At 37.6% G+C, this 23,163-nt stretch overlaps 1 protein-coding gene across 1 annotated transcript; it reads left to right on the top strand.

Moving 5' to 3' along the window:
* Positions 1–7,539: 7,539 nt before the first annotated feature.
* LOC107087350 (interleukin-1 receptor-like 2) lies at positions 7,540–20,559 on the top strand. The gene is made up of 10 exons (XM_015378887.1): positions 7,540–7,788; positions 9,341–9,533; positions 10,557–10,728; positions 11,666–11,728; positions 13,086–13,218; positions 13,325–13,476; positions 15,887–16,030; positions 18,082–18,249; positions 19,369–19,640; positions 19,787–20,559. Exons 1-10 carry the CDS (start codon positions 7,598–7,600, stop codon positions 20,081–20,083), a joined length of 1,785 nt encoding a protein of 594 aa, XP_015234373.1. The 5' UTR covers positions 7,540–7,597; the 3' UTR covers positions 20,084–20,559.
* The last annotated feature ends 2,604 nt before the right edge of the window (positions 20,560–23,163 follow it).

Raw genomic sequence — 23,163 nt, 5'->3', positions numbered from 1 at the left:
TATGTTTATCTACATATGCTGCACCATATGGGTTCATATGCGATGTGCAGATTGGCCATTCAACCCGTGATTACACAGCTCTATGCTAAGAAATGTCCAAATGTTTTTTTTTTCCTACTTCCTAGTAATGTTATCTGTAGATACAATCTATCCCTTACCTTTTGGCAAACAATAATAAGCTGGACACAGTGAAGCTAGTTCTATGAGTAAGATCGGCTAAAGAAAGATGCCTCAGACAGGGTGTGATTCATCTAAAAAAATATTTAAGATATTACGACACTCACAGATCAGATATAAGCAGAGGCCTCACTCTCATAAGGGAAAAATCTATTGCTGCTACATACCAGAAGCACAAAACAGGTGGAAATCTGCTTTTTTTTTTTTNAGAAGAACATATGGTAAAGAGAGGCCTCCGTAAGATTACATCTGATGCACAGTGGGCTGTCTGTAGGGTACATAGATGACAGCTTAGCCTTAGAAATATGGGCCCGATGTACCACCTTAAACTGGATCAACCGGTGCCGAGCACAAAATAAAAATGAGTTGACCAGCCCAAGAGCAGAAGACCAGGTGTCATCAGATATGGGGAGACCTATGTCTTCTTCCCAAGCCATCTTGGATTTATCCACAGAGGGGGTTTTAAGATCCAGCAGAATGTTGTACAATTTAGAAATTAGACCTTTCTTTGATGGATTTAGCGACAAAATTTCATCAATGGTTTCTGTCTCTATGGTAGTTGAGAATTTGGGCAGAATTTGGGTGTCGTATCTGAAGATAGCGAAAGAAATCAGAATTTAAAAGGGGATATTTATCTTTCAACTGTGCAAATGAGGCCATGGTATTACCTATCAGTAGGTCTCTAAAACAAATGATTCCATTTTGGTGCCATCGCTGGAAGCCTAAATCTAAAATAGACGGCTTAAAAAATGATTTGTGGCAATAGGACTCCAGACTGAGAAACTGCCAAGGACAAAATGTCTCCTGAACTGAGCCCAAATCCTCAATGAGTGTCTAACCACTGGATTGTTAGATGATGCAACAGAACGTAAAGGCAAAGCAGAGCCAACAACAGCCAGAGGAGAGAAGTCATTGTGTGGGCAGAGCTCTAACGCAACCCAGTCAGGACAATCGGAATGGTCACAGTAAAAGGACCAATGTACTGTACAAGACATCTCAAGTTGGACGCCCAGTAATAGAAACAGACGAGGGGGCTTGCCCTGCCATATATATGAGGATATGGCAGAATCCAACTGCTGAAAAAATGAGCCAGGAATAAAAATTGGTAAGGTTTGAAAAAGATATAAGAGTTTGGGTAGTATGACCATTTTAATAGAATTTACACGTCCAACCAGAGACATTGACAAGGGTGACCACTGTAATAGTAACCGTTTAATCTAATTTAGTAAAACAGCAAAATTTTCTTTGAATAAATCCTTATACTTTTTGGTAACTGTGACTCCGAGATAAGTGAATTTGTTATATTCCAATTTAAAAGTGAGATTAGTGAGATCTAAGGCTCGTGCTGCCTCATTAACAGGGAAGAGCTCACTCTTACTGATGTTCAGTTTATAGCCTGAGAGATTACCAAAATGACTGAGCAGCGCCAGGGCAGGAGGGAGCGAGTCAGTTGGATTAGATATGTACAGCAGAAGATCGTCCACGTAGAGGGAGACCCTGTGCTCCACACCTCCCCTCCAGATACCAGATATATCGTTACAACTGCGAAGTGCTATAGCAAAGGGTTCTATAGCCAAATTGAAAAGCATGGGACTCAGGGGGCAACCCTGGCAGGTACCAGGATACAGTTTAAAAGGACTTGATATTTGGGAATTAGAACGAATCATTGCAGTAGGCTGGGAGTAAAGCAACTTAATCCATAAGCTAAAGGCAGGGCCAAAACCAAATCTGTCCAGCACAGCAAATAAGTAAGGCCATTCGACACGATCAAATGCTTTTTCTGCGTCGACTGTAATCACACATTCGGGCCTATCTTCAGGAGCAGAGTAAAGAATGTCAAAAAGCCACCTAATGTTAAAATATCCCTGCCTACTTTCGATGAAGCCAGTCTGATCGGTAGAAATAATAGTAGGAAGAATACTGTCTAGCCTATGAGCGAGGACCTTTGGTAGGATCTTAGCATCCGTGTTTAAAAGTGAGATGGGTCTATATGATGCACAGTTAGTTGGATCTTTGCCTTTCTTTGCAATGAGTGTGATACAGGCCTCAGTAAAAGACTGAGGTAACTGACACAATTTACACGACTCTAAGAAGACAGAACAAAGTACCGGTGAGAGTAATGTGGAGAATTTTTTAAAAATTTCAGTTGGGAAGTCATCAGGGCCAGGACACTTGTTTGACTGCATTGATTTAATGGCCGCCGTTAATTCTGCCTGCGATATGGGCTCCTCCAATCTCTTTCTAGATTCTGCTGAAACTGTAGGAATATCAAGACCGTTAAGAAAACCAAAAATTACACTGGAATCCACATGCGCCTCAGAGAGTACAATTTGGTGTAAAATTCTTTGAAGGAAGAATTGATTTCAAACGGATCAGATATGATTTGACCGGAATCTGACTGTATTTTAGAGATAGCCTGCTTTGCCCTAAAGCCCTTAAGTAGGTTGGCTAATAATTTGTCCGACTTGTCTCCGTAGGTATAGAACATGGTTTTATTTCTCAAGAGCAGCCGTTCAACATGGTGGGTGGTGAGCAGGTCAAATCTAGTTTTCAACTCCACCCTTTTCTTGTATAGGTTTGGACACTTATTCTGGGCATATTGCTTGTCACTAATTCCGATTTGGCGGATCAGCTCGTTACATTCCCTTTTTGAATCACTCCTCATACGGGCGGTGTAAGAGATAAATTGTCCACGCATGTATGCTTTGAGTGCATCCCACAAGGTGAGATAAGAAATTTGCTTTAAACAAATTATGAAAATCCACATACAAACTGGAGGCTCAGTCATCATTTTAACTGCAAACCTAAATAAACTTTTAACCATCAATTATCATGAAACTGCAGACAACCACAAACACAAAAGTATTTCTTCAGAAGTATTAATGTTCCTTTTGAGGGGTACACTTAATCCCCCTCTAGGAACTCCCCTACAGTCTGATGAGGCCAAGCTCCTTTTTCTGGTCCAGAAGTATGGTCTCGGACTTGGAAGAGGTGATTTTCATGCCAGCTTCGGCCCCGGATGTGAACAGGCCCAATGCATGTTGTAAGTCTAGGCTAGAGAGAAGCAGCATTACACGCCCATATGTGAAAGCAATGATGAAATCCACTGATCCCAGAATCAGACCCCTCCAGTCTTTAGCTGTGCCTAGAAATCCTGCCCATGTCCGTTCTCAACATGAGGGGACAGAGGGACAGCTTTTCTTGAGTCAAAAATGCAGAGGGAACAGCTCTGACTTCAAGCCAGCGACACAGACAAGACTCTGGTTTTGCTTGTACAAAGACCAGGTGGCCCCTAGTAAAGGTATCCTGGCACAAGCCTTCCCAGGGAAGCTGAGGAGTGTAATCCCCTAGTTGAAACACACTCTGTCGTCACCCTTCTTGTGAATATGAACTACCACCCCAGTTTGCCAGTCCTAAGGTATATTCCCCAGTCAGCATGTGAAGTTAAAGAGGCATGTCAGCAATCCCAGACCCAAAACAACTAGAGACTGGACACACATGGGGAAGATCTCATTACCTTGGCAGATGGAAGTTATTGACCTCCTCAGTGACGTTAGCCTGGGTGATACACAAGTCAGACTCTGAGAAACCAGTCTTTGCTTTCAACAGGGAAAGTAGAATGGCTGGGTTGAGAAGATTCTCAGGGGTTTCATTCCACTGTCTGACAAAATCCTCAGTTGAGGTCTGCAGATCCACACCCCTACAAATACAATGAAACGACTCTATTCCTGTTCCCTGAATTCATTTTGCAAGTTTAATTTCTAAGAGATTCCTAAAAAGACAATTAAAAACAATCCACAGGACTTTGTTTCCAAATTTGAAGATGTTTCGCTTCCTATCCAAGAAGTTTTTTCAATTAAAAATGTCAGGAATATCATTGAGTTTGAGGCTTTATTCAAAACCTTGTTTTTGTTTAGAAAATATGCAAATATAAACGGACGAAGGGGTCCACCCCTTTGGAATGGGGGTTGTTTGGCTTCCTTTGTTAGCCTGTAATGCCCCATACCCGTCTAAGTGTGTGAAAGGGGGGTTGTTAAGGGGAATCGTTGGCCTGGCTGAATAGGCAAGGTCCTCCGCTCTCCTGTACAGGGGGTGGGGCTGCAATGATAGTGGGAAGGGGTTGACTAAATTGCTGCATTGCAGGTTTTTGAAAGCTGAACCTGAGTCCACCCCCTCTGTTTAAGGCTGGTTTTTCATTCTTAATATAGAGGCCTTTCTTTGCGCCATACAGCGAAACATCTTCAAACTTGGAAACAAAGTCTAGTGGATTGTTTTTTATTTCCTTCTTTTGGAATAATTGTGACGTGGATGATTGAGAATCTTCACCAGCAATTTGTGAGAGAATATTTTGATTAATTGGAGAAAATGAAGCATTGAGATATAATATGAAAAGCAAAGACGCAAGTCGATTATCACCAATCCTCTTTCAGTGCTATGAAGAGCTCTATAACCTGCATAAAATATGAAGAAAGACTTTTCTTCAGGTTTTAGAGCTCCTTCAGTGCCATGAAGCTCTCAAACCTGAATTACAGTTTAAATGCACACACATTAGATTAGCAAATATTTTTATAAGATTATAAGTATTTAGCATAAAAAGTAAGATTGGAAAAACTGCTAACATTATTTACTTATCTTACAAATGCCTGTGCTAATATTTAAAAATATATATTTTTTAGCTAATAGAAGAAAAAATGTGGTAAAAAAAAGAAAGGTCTTTACATTCTTAAAAATTAAACCAACCAAGGAGGAGCGTTGTTTTTGATCTTCACAGTCTGACTTCAGCATCACTTTAAAAAGCTCTCAGGTTTTTAAACAACAGAGAAAGAGATTTGAGCTTAAAAACATAAGTAACATCTAATATACATATTTTTTAAAAACTTCACAAGAAAAACTGGCAATTTATGTTTACAGTGGCTCAGACTAGCAAATGATTAACATTTATACACCCACAGATTGAGGTTTCTTTTTTTCCATTTGGGTTTACATGCGTCATCAAATTCTTATAGTTATCCCGTATCATGACTTGTTTCTGGTTTGAAAGCATTACTCAGCATTTTATCAGAGATTTCTGCAACTACATTTCCAGTACCAGGAGGATACTAATCATCTGTGGTTGAGGAATAGAAGGGAAAGGAGATAAGGAAAGTGGGAACACATGGAAGGAAAGAAGAGAGAGAAAGAGAAATTTGTTAGAAAAGAATTGCACTGTTTGTTTATATAAAATGATATTAGCTGACATATAGTCCTTAGATTGTTGCTTCAGTTCATTTGATCTAATTATTTATATTTTTCCTTCTATTTTCAGCAATGGGCCTTCTGTTATTCCTCTGGATTTTAGAGATCGGGGCAGGGCTGGCACAGGCTGAGTTTATCATGAAAGGTTTGTTTTATTTTATCTTTATATAAATATTTTAAACATACACAACCAAGGTGATGGTCTCTAACAATGTTAGAAATAAGCTTACAAATATACCATTTGCATTTTTTGATTAGTCAACTAAGCTTGTGCTGGAATTGCACTGCCCTCTTGTGGACAGAAATGCAACATGCCACTTAAAAGTGTTTTGAAAAATGTTTTTTTTTTTAAAGATTTAATGTATAAATCTGTATTTGATTTGAAGAGAATCCCTGTAACTTTGATTGTGGCATGTGCAAAATGATTTATGCCTTTCTTAATAATATTCAGAGCTTTAATTATTAGTGTTACAGCACTTTAACCCTTTTAATATTTGCTTACCAGTGTTTTGCATGTTTCCCCTGATATTTAGAGGATTATATTTTCATGGTAGATTTTTCAGGTTGGATAATCTCCCTATCACCTACATAATAATTTACTATCTAATACCTGATACTGTGAGCTTTGAGTTGGGACTCTGACCAGAGATGGCAAAAGTACTCACTTTCCGTACTTGAGTAAAAGTACAGATACTTGTGTTAAAAAATACTCTGGTAAAAGTGGAAGTACTGATTAAACTTCTTTACTCAAGTAAAAGTAACAAAGTACAGGCTTGTAAATTTACTTAAAGTATAAAAGTAAAAGTAGAAACCACTTTTTTCATGCCGTTGCCTACATTTTAAATGGATGTCTGCCAATAGGACTAGATCTCCGTTGTGTTCATTTTCAATCATCTCGTCGTCCATACTACTATGCTAACGCCACCGCCACCAAGCTGCAATGATTTGCCGCGAATGAATACACCCGAATCTGTCGATTCATCTTGTAGTGGTGCGTCAAATGCAACGTAGATTCCCATCCAATTAGATTGAATTTGGTATTGATGACGTGAAAAATAATAACGGTAACTCCATTGAAATGATTCAAAACTAAAGTAACGAGCCAATTTTTTAAAATGTAAGGAGTAGAAAGTACAGATATTTGTGTAAAAATGTAAGGAGTAGAAGTAAAAAGTCGCCATAAAAATAAGTAGTAAAGTAAAGTAAAAATATCAGAAAAATCTACTTGAATACAGTAACGAAGTATTTGTACTTCATTACTTCCCATCTCTGACTCTGACTGGAGCATATGCTTAGAATCCACACCTGATGATTATAATGATTGTACTATTAGTAATATTATTCATCTTTAGTGGTCCCTTCCTCTTTAGTGGTACATCACAAGGGAATTTGGCTCTTTCTCTTTACTCCTCCCGTCGCCTGCGGCAGGCTGCGTTTGTAAAGCGCCTACCGCTTTTCAAACGCCTCAAGCAGAAAACTTTCGGATAAGGACAAGGGGAGCTTGCAGCCTAGCAAATGCCCTCCTTTGGGAGAACACCCCATAAAGCAACTGCGGTTTTACGTTCAAATGAAGATGAAATAAAGGTTGAATATGCCCTCTTGCAGACTAAAAATTAGTGTTGCACCAATTTCATTTATTGGCCCTGATACTGTTATACCCGATACCTGGCTGTGCAGTTATGGCCGATACCCATACCATCTGTTTGACATTGATGTGTGTGTGTATATATGAAAAACTGCATACTACTTGGATATCACCATTTTAGTGCAGTATCGAGGCCCCGTCCGATACTGGTATCGTATCTGTGCAACACTACTAAAAATAACATGTTTTTTTTTTTAAACTGAGGATTTACAATTATAGTCATGAAGTGAGTGATGAGCAACTTATTGTAATCCGGCAAAAAAAAAAAAAATAAATATATATATATATATATTTGAGCAATAGTCCCAAAAACATTTATATCTCTTTATAAAGGTTTATAATTTTATAAGAGTATGAGGTTCTTGCTGATTGGATAAGTAAACTGCATTGAATGTACTGTGATAATGCAAAGGATTAAGAGCTGAGCACTGGGCAACTGGAGATATCACTGTAATCTTTTAATGATTTTGTGTTGCAGAGAAATGCACGAACTATGAGCTCCAGTTTGAAAGAGTGTTCTCTGTTCCCGGGGACGTGGCCATGCTGAACAGCACCCTGTTGTCTCCAGATGTCTTTAACTTCACCACCACCCCGTTCAACATCACCTGGTACAGCACAAAGAGCGGACAAGAAATGAGAAATGTGACCGGTCAAGTTCTGGTAACTAGGGAGACTCTATGGTTCCTTAACACCACTATGGATGATGATGGAGATTACGTAACTGTACTGAGGTAAGATGTGCTGATTAGAATATCTGTTACTGTACCAATGAGGACCAGTCTTTCTACTTCAGAGTTTATTAAAGTAATACTGTTTAATGCTTAATAACTCTTTAAATTACAAGTTTATGAGATTACAAGGTGGTGTTATGTTTAATCTGCACTTTTTAACTCACTAATTATGTTCAGGATTTTAATGTTATTTATGAGGATTTTTCACAATATTTTATGCAACAATATCAGTAAAAATACATTTTTTTTGTCTAGAAAGTAAAAAAAGAAAAATGAGATGCTGAACAAAAAAGAAATCTTTTTTTTGGGCTTATTTAAAAAATAAAAAAAGTATCTTAGGAAATGTAGAAGTTGTTGACCTCTGCCATAGACAGGTATGAGTTTGTATTAACACAGTTAATCCTTCTCAAAAATTAAAATCCAAACAAAAGACATCATGGTTGTTATAAGGTTTTACCTCAACAAGATTCAAGTCAACTTTAAATGAAACAGACAAATAGGTTATGTTTGTGACTGTTTTTCTTTTTTTCTTTCTTTTTTTTGTTTTCAACAATAATATTTGTGGCTACATTAAAAAAAGAAGCATCCTGATTTTTGTGGACATTTTTTTATCCTGACTGTTGCAAAAAGGGGTTTTGTGTTCTACAATGTTACATTGTGGTTTGTCACTTTTCCCCCGAATTTATCAGAAGAGGCTTAGACGGGATGTGGAACAAAAAAAAAAAAAAAAAGAAGAAGAAAAAAGCAATGCCTCCCTCACCTTCTTTCTAACCACAGCTGTTTGTCTGATCTACTTTTGAGATAAGCATGTCATTCTGTTTACATCCCCTCTAAGATTACAGTCACTCTGTACATTATTACGTACTGTAAACCTGGCATGTCTCAAAGAGAAAATAAACATCAAGTAGAATGATATTGGGAGAACATTAGCAAAAGTTAACATAGTTTATCAATATCCTGATATTATATAGTACTGTATGGAGGACTCTACGATATTTAAAAATAAATACCGAAATAAATAAATGCTCAATAAATAAACAAAAATACAATTAATTAATGGGCCGAGGTTGACCCTCTAAGACACAACCCTTCCTCATTTGCATTATGAGGCAGAAATGCATACGGAAATTTAAAAACGACAGGCAGAAATAAATAGCTTTGAAGAAACTAATAGGGTAAAAAATACAAAGGAAAAATAATACAAAAAAAAAAATATTATAACATGCACATATATAAATATTAAAAATTAATAAATAAAGTTCAAAATTTAGCGGACAATAAAAAATAAGGTAATTATTACAAAGGCGAATAAATAAAGAAGCTAACTAAAATAGATATATACATTTATGTCTAGCGCTATAATTTCATTTCAACCTACATTTATTTATTTATTGTATTAATTGCATGCTTATGAATTTTTTGAGCATTTATTTATTTAGATATAGTAGAGCTGGTTCTCCATAGTACTGTAGTTGACATAAAGAAATACATTTTAAATGTACTGATGGCTTAGGTTAAACTTCACATCCTCCTGGATTGTTTTTCCTTGCAGAACTCCCGCTCAGTGCTACATGCAGTCCACCAAGCTGGTGGTAAATATGCCAATTGATGGAGAGTGTGGAAGGCCACTGAAAGCTTATCAAGTACTCACAAAAGATCTGTCTGACACCTTGCACTGCCCACTAAGGGACTATATGGATAAACTGGACAGCTACGGCATCAGCTCCTCTGTCACTTGGTATAAAGTACGTATAAAATGATTTTTTATTTCCTTATTGGCCAGGTGGAGAGGGGCTAAAAAAAAGTCAGCAGGAAGAACTTATTTTCTATCTTCTAGAATATCTGCAGGACAGGATTTATAAAATGCTTATTTTTCACTTTAACTCTCACTAAATGGAGGAGTTATATGTTTATACAGCAAAAAGACAAGTCCAGTACATATTCCTCTTCCTCTGTGTTACATAGAAGCTCAGCTTGTAGTTTCTGTTGGTGGATTCTGTTCAGAGGTCATATGTAGTAAATGTTTTACCTGCAGTCAAGGGTAGACAGCGGTCTACCTTTTTCCCATCACTAGTCTGAACATAAAACTGTGGAAATTTGCATTAGATATCTAAAACTGTAGTACAGAAATATGGAAATGTTTTGGTATAGTGTGATGCTGAATAAAATGTTCTGACATTAGTGTTGCCTCCCTGATTCAGTGATGTTACTAATCACCATGACAGATACTGTGTCTGTACTCAGGACAAATAAACCATTGTATCAAATATTTTTTTTAATTAAAGTTTTTCAGTGTATTGTTTTTTTTCCCAAATGGCAAATGAACAAAATGTTTATTATGATTTTAAGTCAGATATTGAGAAAAACAGATTGTGTGTATAGATCTGGTTTAATGTTCTAGGCTGTCTGACCTATTTCTTCACAATTAAGTGAAGAACTTAGTTGATAAAATGGCATGAGAACATATTCCCTCTAAAATAATGATGATAATGACATTTTACAAATGGCAAGGTAATTTGATTATTGGCTCTTCTTATTGGGATTCTGACTTTAATCTCAGAATTCTAACAATAAAAAAGTCAGAATTCTGAGAAAAAAGTCAGAATTCTGAGATTAAAGTCAGAATTCTGACTTTTTTCCCATACTTACTGAAATACAAAAAAAAAAAATCAGTTAACTTTTTTTTTTTTTCAGTGGCCCTAATCCTCTTCCGTAGTCTTCAAAGTAAGTACAGAAAACTAAAATGTTCTACTTCTTTATCCCAACAGGGCTGTGACCCCATACTGGATGAACCAGGAAGGCATACCTTCCGGGACAGGAACAAACTAACCATAGACAGAGTGGAAAATGAAAACGGTGGCACATATACCTGTACTCTGATGTTTACCCTTGATGGCGTAAATGGATCTGTATCGGAAACCATTGAAGTAACGGTCAGAGGTAAGATGACATGGATAATGCACTTTATTTTTACTTAGCAGCACAGATCATTTTTACAGCCTACTTTTGAAATAGCCACTTTATTTTAATGTAAAGGTGAAAAAAATTAAAATCCATGTACAGATATTAGTTAGATGGAAAGATCATAACCAGTGAGGACATAATATAGACATATAGGTGCATTTAAAAATGTGAATATTGAGTAAAAGGAAAACATTTATTATATATATTATTATATATTCTAAGCATGTGTTTGACAAATGACCAGAAGATCCCCTTTACAAGGAGAATAAGCCAGAAAAGATCATTGATAAAGAAGTTGGTTGTTCACAGAGTTCTGTACCCAGGGATGTTAACTGAAAATTGAGTGGAAGGAAGAACTGTGGTAGGACTAGGGGCACCGGGAACAAGAAGGACTGTGAGGGTGGGAGACCCTGTCTAAGCTGAAAACATTGAGGCCCTTTGATATGGATGTATAATTGCTCATAAATTAAGATTGATTTATGTTTACAAATTTTAACATCCACACCCTTTAGTGTGACTGTCATGCAGCCTGTAATTTTTTGCACCATGGAAAACTTGGAGTTACATGTAAATATGGTCTATAACTATCACCATGATCATCTATTGGAAAGAAATGCTGACATTCTTGCATGACATGAAGAAGCTTTGATAATGCTGTAAACATTTGTTTTGGTTGAGTTTGAGACATAATGCTATTTGAATTTCATTATCTGATTGTCAGCATTTCATTACAAACAAACATATTGTCTTTTTCTCAATACGATTTTATGTTTGCGGAGAATTATAGTTTTATGCTAAAGTAACATGCAATTACTAAAAAATTGCAATGGCAGATCTTTATTTACTTTGATCCCTAAAAAGCCAGCTAACAGCAACATCAAACTTGTTTGTTCTTTTTTTCATGTGCTTTTAGATTCCTACTTTCTGTTACCAGAAATTCATGAACCAGGAAACAAAATCGTCAAGGCTGTAAAAGGTGAGACTTTAGCTCAATCTGAATATCTGAAATCAGTAAGAATATTAAAGCCATGCTAGTAGCAGGGAGGGAGCTATGGTGAGGGAGCAGTATGCAACTTAGGGCCCAAGCTCGGACTTGGAACAATTTTCGGCCGATTTTCATTAATTGGTTTCCTCTGCAGCTCAATTTGTCCCGAACAAAACAAAAAAAATACAAAACATTTGTTTCAACAAAACCCTGCTTGAAATAATCTGCCTTTATAGCGGCAATGTTTTGTACCAAATATCCCAAACTATAATAACTAAAATACATTTGTTTAAATAAAATAGTTTAAATAAAGATTTAGGTGTGACTGTTCATGTAGTATGCTTAGGTCCTCAAACATTTCTAGAGCATGTCTTATAATTAATTAAATAAATGTTTTCCTCAGTATGAAACAAAATAATCCCACTACCAATGTACAGTATGAATTTACTGACCAAGGTATACATGTTTCCATGTTCTCCCTGTGCATGTGTGGGTTCTCTCCAGGTACTCTGGTTTCCTCCCACAGTCCAAAAACATGACTGTTAGGTTAACTGACTTCTCTGAATTCTCCATAGATGTGAGTGTGTGCATGAATGGTTGTATGTTTTCGTAAGTCTCTGTATTGCCCTAACCTGACTCCGCCAGATGGATTTGCTCCGCATATCCACCTGGAAACCTTCCGTTGAAATAATTTTGGGAAGGGGCGAAAATACTGGTTAGCTGATTGGCCTATGTTGGTGATAGACGGGCCAAATAAACCAATCAGATCAACGAAGCATATGACGTACTAACAGAGCGACGACGAAGAGGAGCCAATTGATAGATCAAACTCTTGCCGAAATCAGTCAGGAGAAGAGCAAAAAAATATTTTCCTCTGAGAAAAGCCTCCAGAGCAGTGTTTTGCTCTTCTTTCAGTGAAGAAATACTCTGTAATTCCGATAAAACTTGCTCGATAGCCACGCTAACGCTAGTTTCATCGGCTGAAGCCGCCATGTTCTTTAGACTGAACTGTCACGCTTCTCGTTGCGTCACACCTCAAGCCAACGCTGATTGGACGTTCCTTTGATGAACGGCTCCAAATTTTCTTTAACGGAGAGTCTCCAGACTGATCTGCGAGTGAAACCTTGAAAGCTCGTGAGATCAGGATGGTCTCACGAGGCTAGTGTTGCCCTGCCATAGACTGCAGACCTGTACCCCGCCTCTCACCCATTGACAGCTGGAGATAGGCACCAGCACCCCTCATGATCCCAGCAGGCATAAGTGTGATTAAAAAGGGATGGATGGATGATGGTTAGGCTAAAAAAATATATTCAGGCTTAAATATTCATAATTTGTTTTCTGCTTTTAGGGTCGAACCTCACACAGAGGTGTTTAGTATTTATACCAGGTGTTGGAATGCCATTCGTTGATGCCTTTTGGTTTGTCAACTATACGTTCATTCCCAACAAGCCATCTGAACGAATCCACATGTCGGAGAAGCGGTTTGTAACTTTAAATTGTCTTCTGCTCTTTCATACGATCACATTTAAAATTGTGGAACATTGTTACACAACCTTCTAAGGCCATTGCTTGATTTGACTTCAACAGTTTGTGGACTCAAGATGAACCAAAGGGTGTGTGGTTAGAAAGGCTGCTTCTGTTCTCTGAACTGAGGGAGGAAGATTTCCACCTCAATTATACCTGTCGAGCCTACAGTTCCCGAGGCTTTCCTGAAGGATACTTCACTTTGTTGTCAACAGGTAAAGCTATTGAGCATGAACTGTTATGTCATAACTTCTATGTTCCCAAATGTTACTATTAAAGTTTGTTAGATACTTTTTTTTTTAATTTATGTCGACTCACTGTTGAAATAGCATTTACTTTTGCCTTTGTTTTTTTTTTAAAACCTTGCAAATATTAAATAACTCTCCAGCTCTGTTTTTTTAAGAATCTGCTCAGACTATGTGGTTAAAATTTGATCATGTCAGGTGTTTTAGATTTTGAACGTAAGACAATAAAATGCAACTCAGGCATAAAAAAAAAAAGTGTGAAAGCCTAGTGTAGGCTGAAAAGAAATCTTGAATCAGATAACAATCTCAGCATCAATACCCACTCATGTTATATATACAGAAGTTTTCTTACAATGCTTACATCATTTAGAATACAAACTAATTCTTACTCTTAACTGACATAAATGAAAATAGGAAGTAGAAAATGTTCTCTCTCACAGCTGAGTGACTTGCTGTCACCAAGTACAGTAGCACCCTGGGCAAAGAGCCATGTTGCCTTCAACATAAACCTCTATCAACCACAATTACAAATTCTGATAACTACAACCTAAATCAAGATAAGATCTGTTATTTCCAACAATATTTGTTTCTCTCTCAAAAGCTTTTCATGTACTTGTTCAGAAATCTAAGTTTTAAACTGTACATCCTCTAAGTCGGAGGTCTACAACAGGGGGTCTGTGACCCCTAGAGGGTCCACGGAGGTACTGCATGGGGGTCACGAACTTTTTGGTTCATTAGACTTTTTTTTATATTCCCCCCTGCAATTTTTTCCATTAATTGAAATGTCTTTAAATAAACATCAACGTGAGTTTAACACACTGTAGTAAACAAATTAATGTAGACAGAAGATGTCTTTCAGTCATCAATGCTACATTCAGCGACACAGAGGAGCTCTTTCAAGCTGGGCAACGTTTCATTCACAACACCTGTCCCATCTACGAGGAATTAGATTCAGAAATACTTTATTAATCCCAGGGTGAAATTACTTTCGTTACATTACACCATCTGTAATAGAGTGACTATAGGACCAGTTTGATAAAACACAATTGCATGCAATTGCATACAATATATATAATTAGTTGGTCCTCGCTCCATCTTGCCATCACTTTGGGTCCTTGGCCTGGAAAACCCCTGCTCTAAGTCACAGAGAGTAACAGGACAGTTCAAAAAAGACACTGTTTTTGCTGTTGAGAACAAATTAGCCACATTTTTCTACACAGCAATACCAAGCTAGGACCCAGAACTCAGGCAAGTGGATTCATTAAAAAGCATTTATTCAAACAATGACTTGGATGTCTTGGAGAGAAACCCAGGTTAGTGACCAGGTTAGTGACTGCGATAATCTGACAGAGGATGATTATGAACACGCGAGTCACTAACCTGGTTTGACAGTTTAGTCCGTGCCCAGAGAATGACGTTGATTCCAGCCGATCAACTGAACAGATGCTGCCAGAGAGTTCCAGACGAGGAAGCCCAGAAGGCTGCAGAGCTGACAGGACATTAGATCTGAGCTGACGAAGGAAGACAAGACAATCCACAGGGCGAAGTCAAGAGGCAGATCCAGGTCAAGTCCACAAAAGAATCTGACAGGAGTCCGAAGACAGTCAGACAAACTAATCAGACAGGGGCAGGCAGGCTCAAACGTACAAATACAGGAACAGATCAAGATCAGGCAACCAGAACACTATAGTAATGCTAGAGAACTCTCAACACCAAAGGCTCAAGAATAATCTGGCACCGATGGCTAGAAAACAGGCAGCTTAAATAGGAAACCGGTGCAGGTGGATCTGATGAGTGATTAGGTAGAGGGCAAAGCTAAAACAAATGCCACCACCTTAGACCAAATAGAAAAAGGTCTCAATGATAATAGAAGGACTTAATTATCTTAATTCAACCCTGAACATCTCTAAATACAAAAATCCAATTACACAGCTTGAGTTAAACTGGTGTTTGCTTTTGAACTGTTGATGGACTCCCCCCTCTTTAGCACTGCCACCCGGTCTGGTGACTCAAACATCCATTGGTTATAACAATCAAAAAATCCACATGAGTATATCTATCCTCATTGTTACTATATAGCTACATCCAGTTAGATTCTTAGCTCTGAAGGCATTAAATAAGTAAAATAAAGATGTTTATTAATGTATGAAAGCTCATTTTTAGCCTCACAGCATTCACTGTCACTACTTTTTTAATTAGAAAAACGAAGATCCTTTAGTTTTTTTTTTTTTTTTTTGATGTGGAGGTACAAATATTCTTAATATAAACACTGTTGAAATGTTTAAATGTATTTGAGAAAGCAAGCTATATTTAATAAAAATGCCTGATGCTTTATGAAAATCATTTTAAACTTGATTTGTGCTATGTTTCATTTGCCCAGATCCAAACATCATACTTCCCATTGGATTAGTTGCTGGTGGTGTGACTGTTCTTTTTATCATCACTGTGGCCGTCTACTACGCCTTCAAAATAGACATTGTACTTTGGTTCAGGAGGGCGTGTCCGGTCGTCTATGCAAATAAAGGTAAAATTTTGCATTAGTTGTATAACTAAAAAATATATTGTGTATATTATGAAACTGGGAAACAGACAAAGCGTTGGGAAAAAATTGAAACAAAGGATTGACAGCTTCCATATTGAAGGAAAGACATGCAGTAGCTACTGTATATTCCCACACATTAGTACAGCCATAGAATCTTCAATTGTATGTCACAAATCATCACATTTATACAGTAGGACACAAAACAGAGGAAGCAACCTAACCACAGGGCGCTGCGCTTTTTCAGTTGAAATGTCATCAGCCTCTCATTCAATATGGGAGGGTGTGTGTGTGTGTGTGTGTGTGTTTTGGGGGGTGGTGGTATTTAACCGCCTGCAGAATGTCAGTAAACCACAGATTCCTTCCAACGTGCATATCTACTGGATGCAAAAATGACTCAATACAAAACAAACTTTTTTTTTTTTTTTTTACTGACAGTTTTTTTTTTTTTTTTTTTTTACTGACAGTTAATTGTCATGGTTATGAGTTAGCTTCAGGAAAAACTCTGGTAACCTTAACTTCGAAAGGTTTCCATGCATAAAAACATGCAAATTCAATAGCATATACATTAGTGATTCATAACCAAAGTGTAAATGTATTGGGTTTCTGTAATGAGGAATTGCTGGCACAAATTTTCTAGAATGCTTACCTTTAATGAAAGGGCCAAAAAATAGCTAATGATGGGGTAGAGTATAAAAATAATGTACTCAAGTAAAAATACAGTTATTTTGATAAAAAGCTTTACTTCAATACAAGTAAGGTTACTGGTGTAAAATGGTTTTACAATTAAAGATCACCTCAGTGAAATTTTACTCTAAGTGTGTATAGAGAAAGTCTCTCAGACATAATGGAAAAGTAGAGATTTTGGTCTTAAATGGTTTATTACAACCAAAGCAACCTTATAAAAAGAACATGCAGCACAAAAATAAAATCTTTGAACAAATTACATCAACACAATTGCTTCAGCAACCCCCCCCCCCCCCCCAAAATCAAAATAGCTTTAGTTTAAATCTGATCGTCATGCAAGCTCTGCCCTTTATGAATAATTCAACTTTTCCCCCCCTGCGCCACACCACAGGTAACCTTTGAGCGGGTGTCAGTTTTTCAGCCTCCCCCCCCCCCCCAGCACCCCTAGTTCTGAAGATACTGGTAGCTTTTTCCTCCACTTGAATAGATATGTGAGTAAGGATGAAGCTTCATTAACTCTACTTTACTTTGGACAACAAGGTACACATTATAACGTGCAGTAAATCTGTTGAACAAAAGTGAAATATCTTCTATTAACATATCCCTAGCGAAGCAAAATACCCCCAACAAAAACATATTGCATTGCATTTAAAAATGTACAAATGGTGGCATTTAAGACATGAACAGCAGGTTGGTGAGGTTTCTTACATGTGGCTCACTGGGCACTAATCCAAAAATGGCTAAATTAAGATAAAGTAGATATATTCCTACAAATTGGGGGATCATATTCTGAGTAGCACAAGGTTGGGTCATTTCTTTATATTAATTTAATTTACATACAAAGTTTTAGTATTTCCACTCACACTATTATTCTATCATTATAATTATAGCTATATTTTGAGGAACATTAGCATTTGAATGGTCTGTAAAGTAATAAATTGCAAACTTTTCACCTTTTTTATTATTTTGCTCAATATCTGTTTCACCTTATTGAATTTGCAACTTTAAAATAAATAAACTAACAGTGATTTCACTGTGGAGTGCTTAATGGAACAGCTGCAGACGCTGTTGCTTAGTAGTAATGGGTTTATTTGCCATCTTAGGCTTTTTCCATATGGAGAATGTACGTCCTTCTCATGCATGCATAGATTCTATTGGGAGGATCTGTGTGTGCTATAGTAGGTTAGTCAGTCTTTGTAAATTGCCCTCAGGTGTGTTTGTATGTATGCATGTTGGGTTTATTTTTTACTTTTATTTTCTCAAACCATTGTTTTGTATGCTTTTGCTTTAGGTTGCAAATAGCTTGTGTGTAGTATATAGTCACTTTAATAAAAACTTTTCTCTCTCAGATCTAGATGGCAAGCTGTATGACGCCTATGTTGCATGCCCCAATCCTGGTGCCCTCGGATTCAATGAGGAAGTGGAAAAGTTTGCCCTGCAAATACTGCCTGAGGTGTTGGAACAGGCCTGCGGCTACAAACTCTTCATAGCAGGGCGTGACTGCCAGCCGGGGCAGGGTAAGCCCCCCATCTGCTTAAGTTACCTTTGTTTGCTAAATTACCACTTGTGTACACTGGAAAAACGATCTAGAAATAAGTAAAAATGTCTTAAATTAAGTGTATTTCTCCTTAATTTGAGTAGGTAAATGTGATAGTTTGCCAACGGAATGAGTATTTTTACTCTGATAAATAAGATCATTAGATAATATGCACTTGAAATTAAACAATGCTATTCTGTTTTCTTATTCTAAGTGTAAATTGCCTTGTTCCGTTGGCAAGATGTCTATTTTACTACTTTAATCCAAGAGCAAATACACCTATTTTAAGAAAAAAATGACTCGTCTAGATTTTGATTTTTTCCAGTGTATTACCTCTGTATGAATGCAGTTCTTCTCTGTAAAGGTTTTGTTTCAAACAGACATCAGACAGACAAAAAGGAAGACAGCAGTCTTAAGGCAGGATTAAGGTTTAATTCTTATACAATATCCGCACTTTTGCTGTCTGAATTTTTATCTAGGTTTGTTACTTTATGTAAACTAAGCATTAACTCCCCTTTTCACCATGCACATACTTCTTTACTGTTTATATTTTTGTCTTCAGAAAACATGCAATCATATCTTTTACATGATATGGCAAATATAAGGAAAGAGGGTAAATATGGGACCACAATTAAACTTTGTGGTCTACAAGCAAAACATTTTTTTTGGTGTTGATAAAGTGATAATGTATAGCAGTGACCCGGAAGCGGAGCAGAGTATATTGAACATAGATGGAGGTAAATAACAGGCAGAGATAAAGTAAATATAAATACATTTGAGGTTGCAGGAGCTGGTGAAGGTTCTCAGTCATCAAGGTTATAGTCATTCCAAAAGAAAAAAACCCAAAAAGGCTCGAACTCAACGCTATTCCTGACATTCTGAGTTGAAAAAGCTTCCTGGATGGGAAGCAAAACGTCTTCAAACTTCGAAACAAAGTCCAGTGGATTGTTTTGTGACTTTAATTATTGAAATGAGGTTGTAGAAGGCATTAGAATGGAAATAGGTTCAGCTTACATCATCAAAAATATACAGCTAATGTACAGGGTTTGGTTCAAATGAGGCGTCTTTTTTTTTAACACACATTTCGGTCTTCCTTCAGCCATCATGGACTCCGTGGACGAGAACCTTCAGGCCAGTCGCCGAGTTCTCCTGCTATACACTGCCTCCACTTTCAAAAGAAACACAAGCAGCAGCAGCAACAACAATAACATTACAAAGATCAGTGAGGGAGGCGATGAGATCGAAAGCACGACCAATGAGAGCAGCTGCGATGTGGATGTTGATGATGGAGATAAAGTCTTTTTGGACACGAGGCAGCAGCTGGAATGTGTGGTAGCCATGTACAAGGCACTTCTAGAGGGATCCATAAAGGTAAGCAGGAGACTTGTTAATGCAAAAAAACACAAGGGTCATAGAAATTACAAACTAGAGCTGAATAAAAGTTAAAAAGAGAGATAATGGAGAAAAGTAATTTTGTTATGATTTAGTTACTGTCTAATAAAGGTCTGTCCTTACAGGTGGTTCTGGTGGAGTTGGAGGAAATCAGCCCGGCTCAGTTGGCCCTCTTCCCAGAGTCAGTGCGCCATCTGAGGAAGAAGCAGGGTGCTGTGTGCTGGTGGAAGGCTCTGCAGACAAGGCAAAGATGGAGGGTGTGTTCAAATTTGAGAAAGGATGAGGAAAGTGGTGAAAAGGTCTCAAAAGTCTCACCATCCCTCTCTCCTTCCTCCAGATTTTGGAAAGAAATTAGATACCATATGCCAGTTAGAGGCAAAAGGGTTGTTTATCCAGAAAAAACTGCCTTGTTAAACTTATGACAGTTAGATTTGAATGAGTGAAACAGGTAATGAACAGGTACAATGAAAAAGTAATGTAGTGTCCTATTTGCGCTCTCATTTTGCAACTTGAACATTTCTGATCAGTTAAGGATTTTTTGCTGTGTAACTTGTGCTTTAACAAAACAAAAAAGCTGTGAAGAAAAATCAGAGGCTGCTTTCCTCAGTGAAGCGGTTTATCTGTCCAAAGTTTGCTAAAAACGAGTGCCCTAATGATTCTCCAAGCACTGGTGTATATTAGAAATGTAAATAGAAATGCAAAAATGTTTAAAGTATTTGTAAATATTTGGTTGTGTTTTTACGGTTGTAAAAAGATTATGAACGCTGTGATATTACGCTCTTTTGGTTTCAGGTGATATCAAAGATATTTCTGTAATGGTTAAAATATTGGCTAAAAACTCCACTGAACATTGTATATTTATCAGTGTTATACACTGTTATAAAGCTTATAAATAAAAAGAGAGCTTCATCAAAAATGTATGCCTTGGATTTTTATTTCTGTGGTTGTTTGTGAATAAAGTGAGCAAAGTTCGATTCTGCAATATGATATTTCTTCCACGCTCCCGCAAAATGCAGTGTATCTATGAGGTGGATTGTCAAATTAAAGGCAAAGTATAACGGCCAAAAGTGTGAAAGTTTAATATAATACACTTCTTGTGACAAAAAAAAAAAATGTAAATTATTTTTTGATGAGAATACTGCTAACTTAAATATGTTTGATTTATCAGGATATTGCTTTATTGCCAATAGTCTTCAGTGTTATCGGAGATGTCTGTTCTTTCCAAGCTCAGAACTGTCTCACTTTGCCCAGAAAGAATGGCTGAATCCTGACAAACCTTGACCCCCAGCAAGAAATTAAACTGGGATATAATTCAGGCAGGCTACATTTAATAGTTAGTATTTGGTGATTTGCCATAAACCATGATATTAATTATGGACATTGAAAACCTTGTCCTTGCTGGTATTTAGTAGTGTTGCACCGATACCGATACCAGTATCGGGCGGGGCCTCGATCCAGCAGTAAAATGGTGGTATCGGTATCGGCGAGTACCAACAAATAGGACACCGATTTTGAGGGTCAAAAGTTTATTCAACTATTGTCACCCATTCCAGGTAGGCCATAAAAAGTTCTACTGGATTCACTTTGTATTAGTCTTTTTTTTTCCTGCTTCACAAAGGTAGGCAGCAGCTTGACAAAGCCATTATGGCAATTATTTTACATCCAAGTAGTACGCAGTTCCTCATATATACACACACACACATCCATTTCAAACAGATGGTATCGGTATCGGCCGATACTGCAAAGCCAGGTTTCGGTATCGGGGCCAAAAAATTACATTGGCGCAATGCTAGTTTTTAGCATAATCACTGGAGTGCACAGCTTGGCTTTTGCTCAGGACTCTAAAAAAACTACAACTCTCCCCATCTTACAAACTTTCCAAGACACTCCCACAGTGGCATGTCATCCTGCCCTCCATGGTGCATTGTAGACCAAGTAACTGTCCCATCCCTGCTTCTTTTTCTTTTGCGGGTAATCTTAGACCCGCCCACATGAAAGTGCTGCAATCACTACCTTCAGGACCAAATTGCTTCAAAACAGGTCGTTTGAAATATTTGTTTTGCAATTGACCAGCACATAATTTATATATTATTAACTTGAACTGGAAGTTAAAGCTAATTAAGATGTCATTCTAATAAAGAATAAAACCAGGTATTGGTCTTAAGCTAAATTATTAGAACTGACAATTTTCTCAGTCACCAGGTGTTATCAGAAGCTTACCAGCAGAGGCGGATTTACCATTCGGCAAAACTTGGAAGTTGCCTATGGCCCCAGGTTAGTGGGTGCTCATAAACCTCCTTTTACATGTATGGTTAATACAGCTATTACTTATTTGTGCACATTCATTATGTTTTTGATAAAATTCCTTTTGCTAAAATTCCATCAGAATGCTTATAATATTAAGTGTGTGTCAAGCCTCCCCCTTTAGTGTCCACTACATTGGATCAATCCATTTGCTGCATGTGTGTAGAAAGGTCAAAACAGACAGCGGCAAACCATTTGAAAACAGACGGTGCAAAGCGACGAGAAGATCAGAAAACAGGCAAGAAAGTTGAAAAGTAGCTACCCTAGTGGTACGCAGCTATAACTTTGACACCTGTTGGGAGTGTCCATCCAATGGGTGGAGATAAACATCTAGTGCATTGACTTTTTAAATGTGTGGAACTTCCTTTTCATGGCTAAATGAGAGCAGTGGGCTTTATGCTGCCCTGCAAGGCTTTAAACTGGCTTTGAATGGAGGCAAAGCCATTCTCAAGCACATATCAAGGTGCTCATTTTGAGCCTGGATCCATATTTATTTTTGTTTATGTTCATGATGGAGAATCCTGCTTCATAGCAGCAGGTTGACCCAAACATACTCAAAATGTGCAGGGTCAGCTTTGAGGACACTGTTTAACCTTTCTGTAACCAGTTCACCGCTGGTCTTCCAGCAGTCCACACTTTCTCTGCTCTCTTTTTCTCATCATCTTCTCCTTCTTTCCCATCACCCGGCTTGCCACAGGTTTGCCTGCTGTATCTAAAAGTGGCTCGCCGCAGTGACCCAGACTGAGAAAGCTCACTGGCTAATTTGTATCATGTGTAGCCTGGTCCTGGAAGCTCCGGATGGCTTAACCATATCAACAAGTTAGACACTGTTTGACGACAATGTCTAACTTCGCTTGTTATTGAAGATTGGACATTTTAAAATTAAGTTTCAAATTCTGTTTGTATTTGATACAAATGATCAGAAATGATTAGGTTATTTAGATAAATAGCCATGTATCATCTGTATCTGTATAATGGGTCTGTTTTATATTTTGTCTTCTCAATTCAGAGGGCCCCATGCCTGTCTTCGCCTAGGGCCCCAAATTTGCTAAACCTGCCCCATGCAGTTCTGTTGCTAGCAAAATGGACTATGGTTCCAGAGATTGAAAGTCCTTAATAATTTAATTAAATAAAAAAGTGGACCAATAGTCAGTCCCCATTTTTACAACTGCATAGACACACTCTCACACAGTCATGG

The sequence above is a fragment of the Cyprinodon variegatus genome, unplaced genomic scaffold (assembly GCF_000732505.1).
Source record: "Cyprinodon variegatus isolate N-32 unplaced genomic scaffold, C_variegatus-1.0 Scaffold181, whole genome shotgun sequence".
In the NCBI taxonomy this organism is placed as follows: domain Eukaryota; kingdom Metazoa; phylum Chordata; class Actinopteri; order Cyprinodontiformes; family Cyprinodontidae; genus Cyprinodon; species Cyprinodon variegatus.
This window is presented reverse-complemented; position numbering and strand designations above follow the sequence as displayed.

Bases quoted from the DNA above. Each gene is read 5' to 3' on its own strand.
- LOC107087350 (XM_015378887.1), top strand. From the start codon at position 7,598: ATGCTGAACAGCACCCTGTTGTCTCCAGATGTCTTTAACTTCACCACC. The intron at 9,534-10,556 runs GTACGTATAAAA...TTATCCCAACAG, and splicing joins CCTCTGTCACTTGGTATAAA to GGCTGTGACCCCATACTGGA. The intron at 18,250-19,368 runs GTAAGCCCCCCA...GTCTTCCTTCAG, and splicing joins TGACTGCCAGCCGGGGCAGG to CCATCATGGACTCCGTGGAC.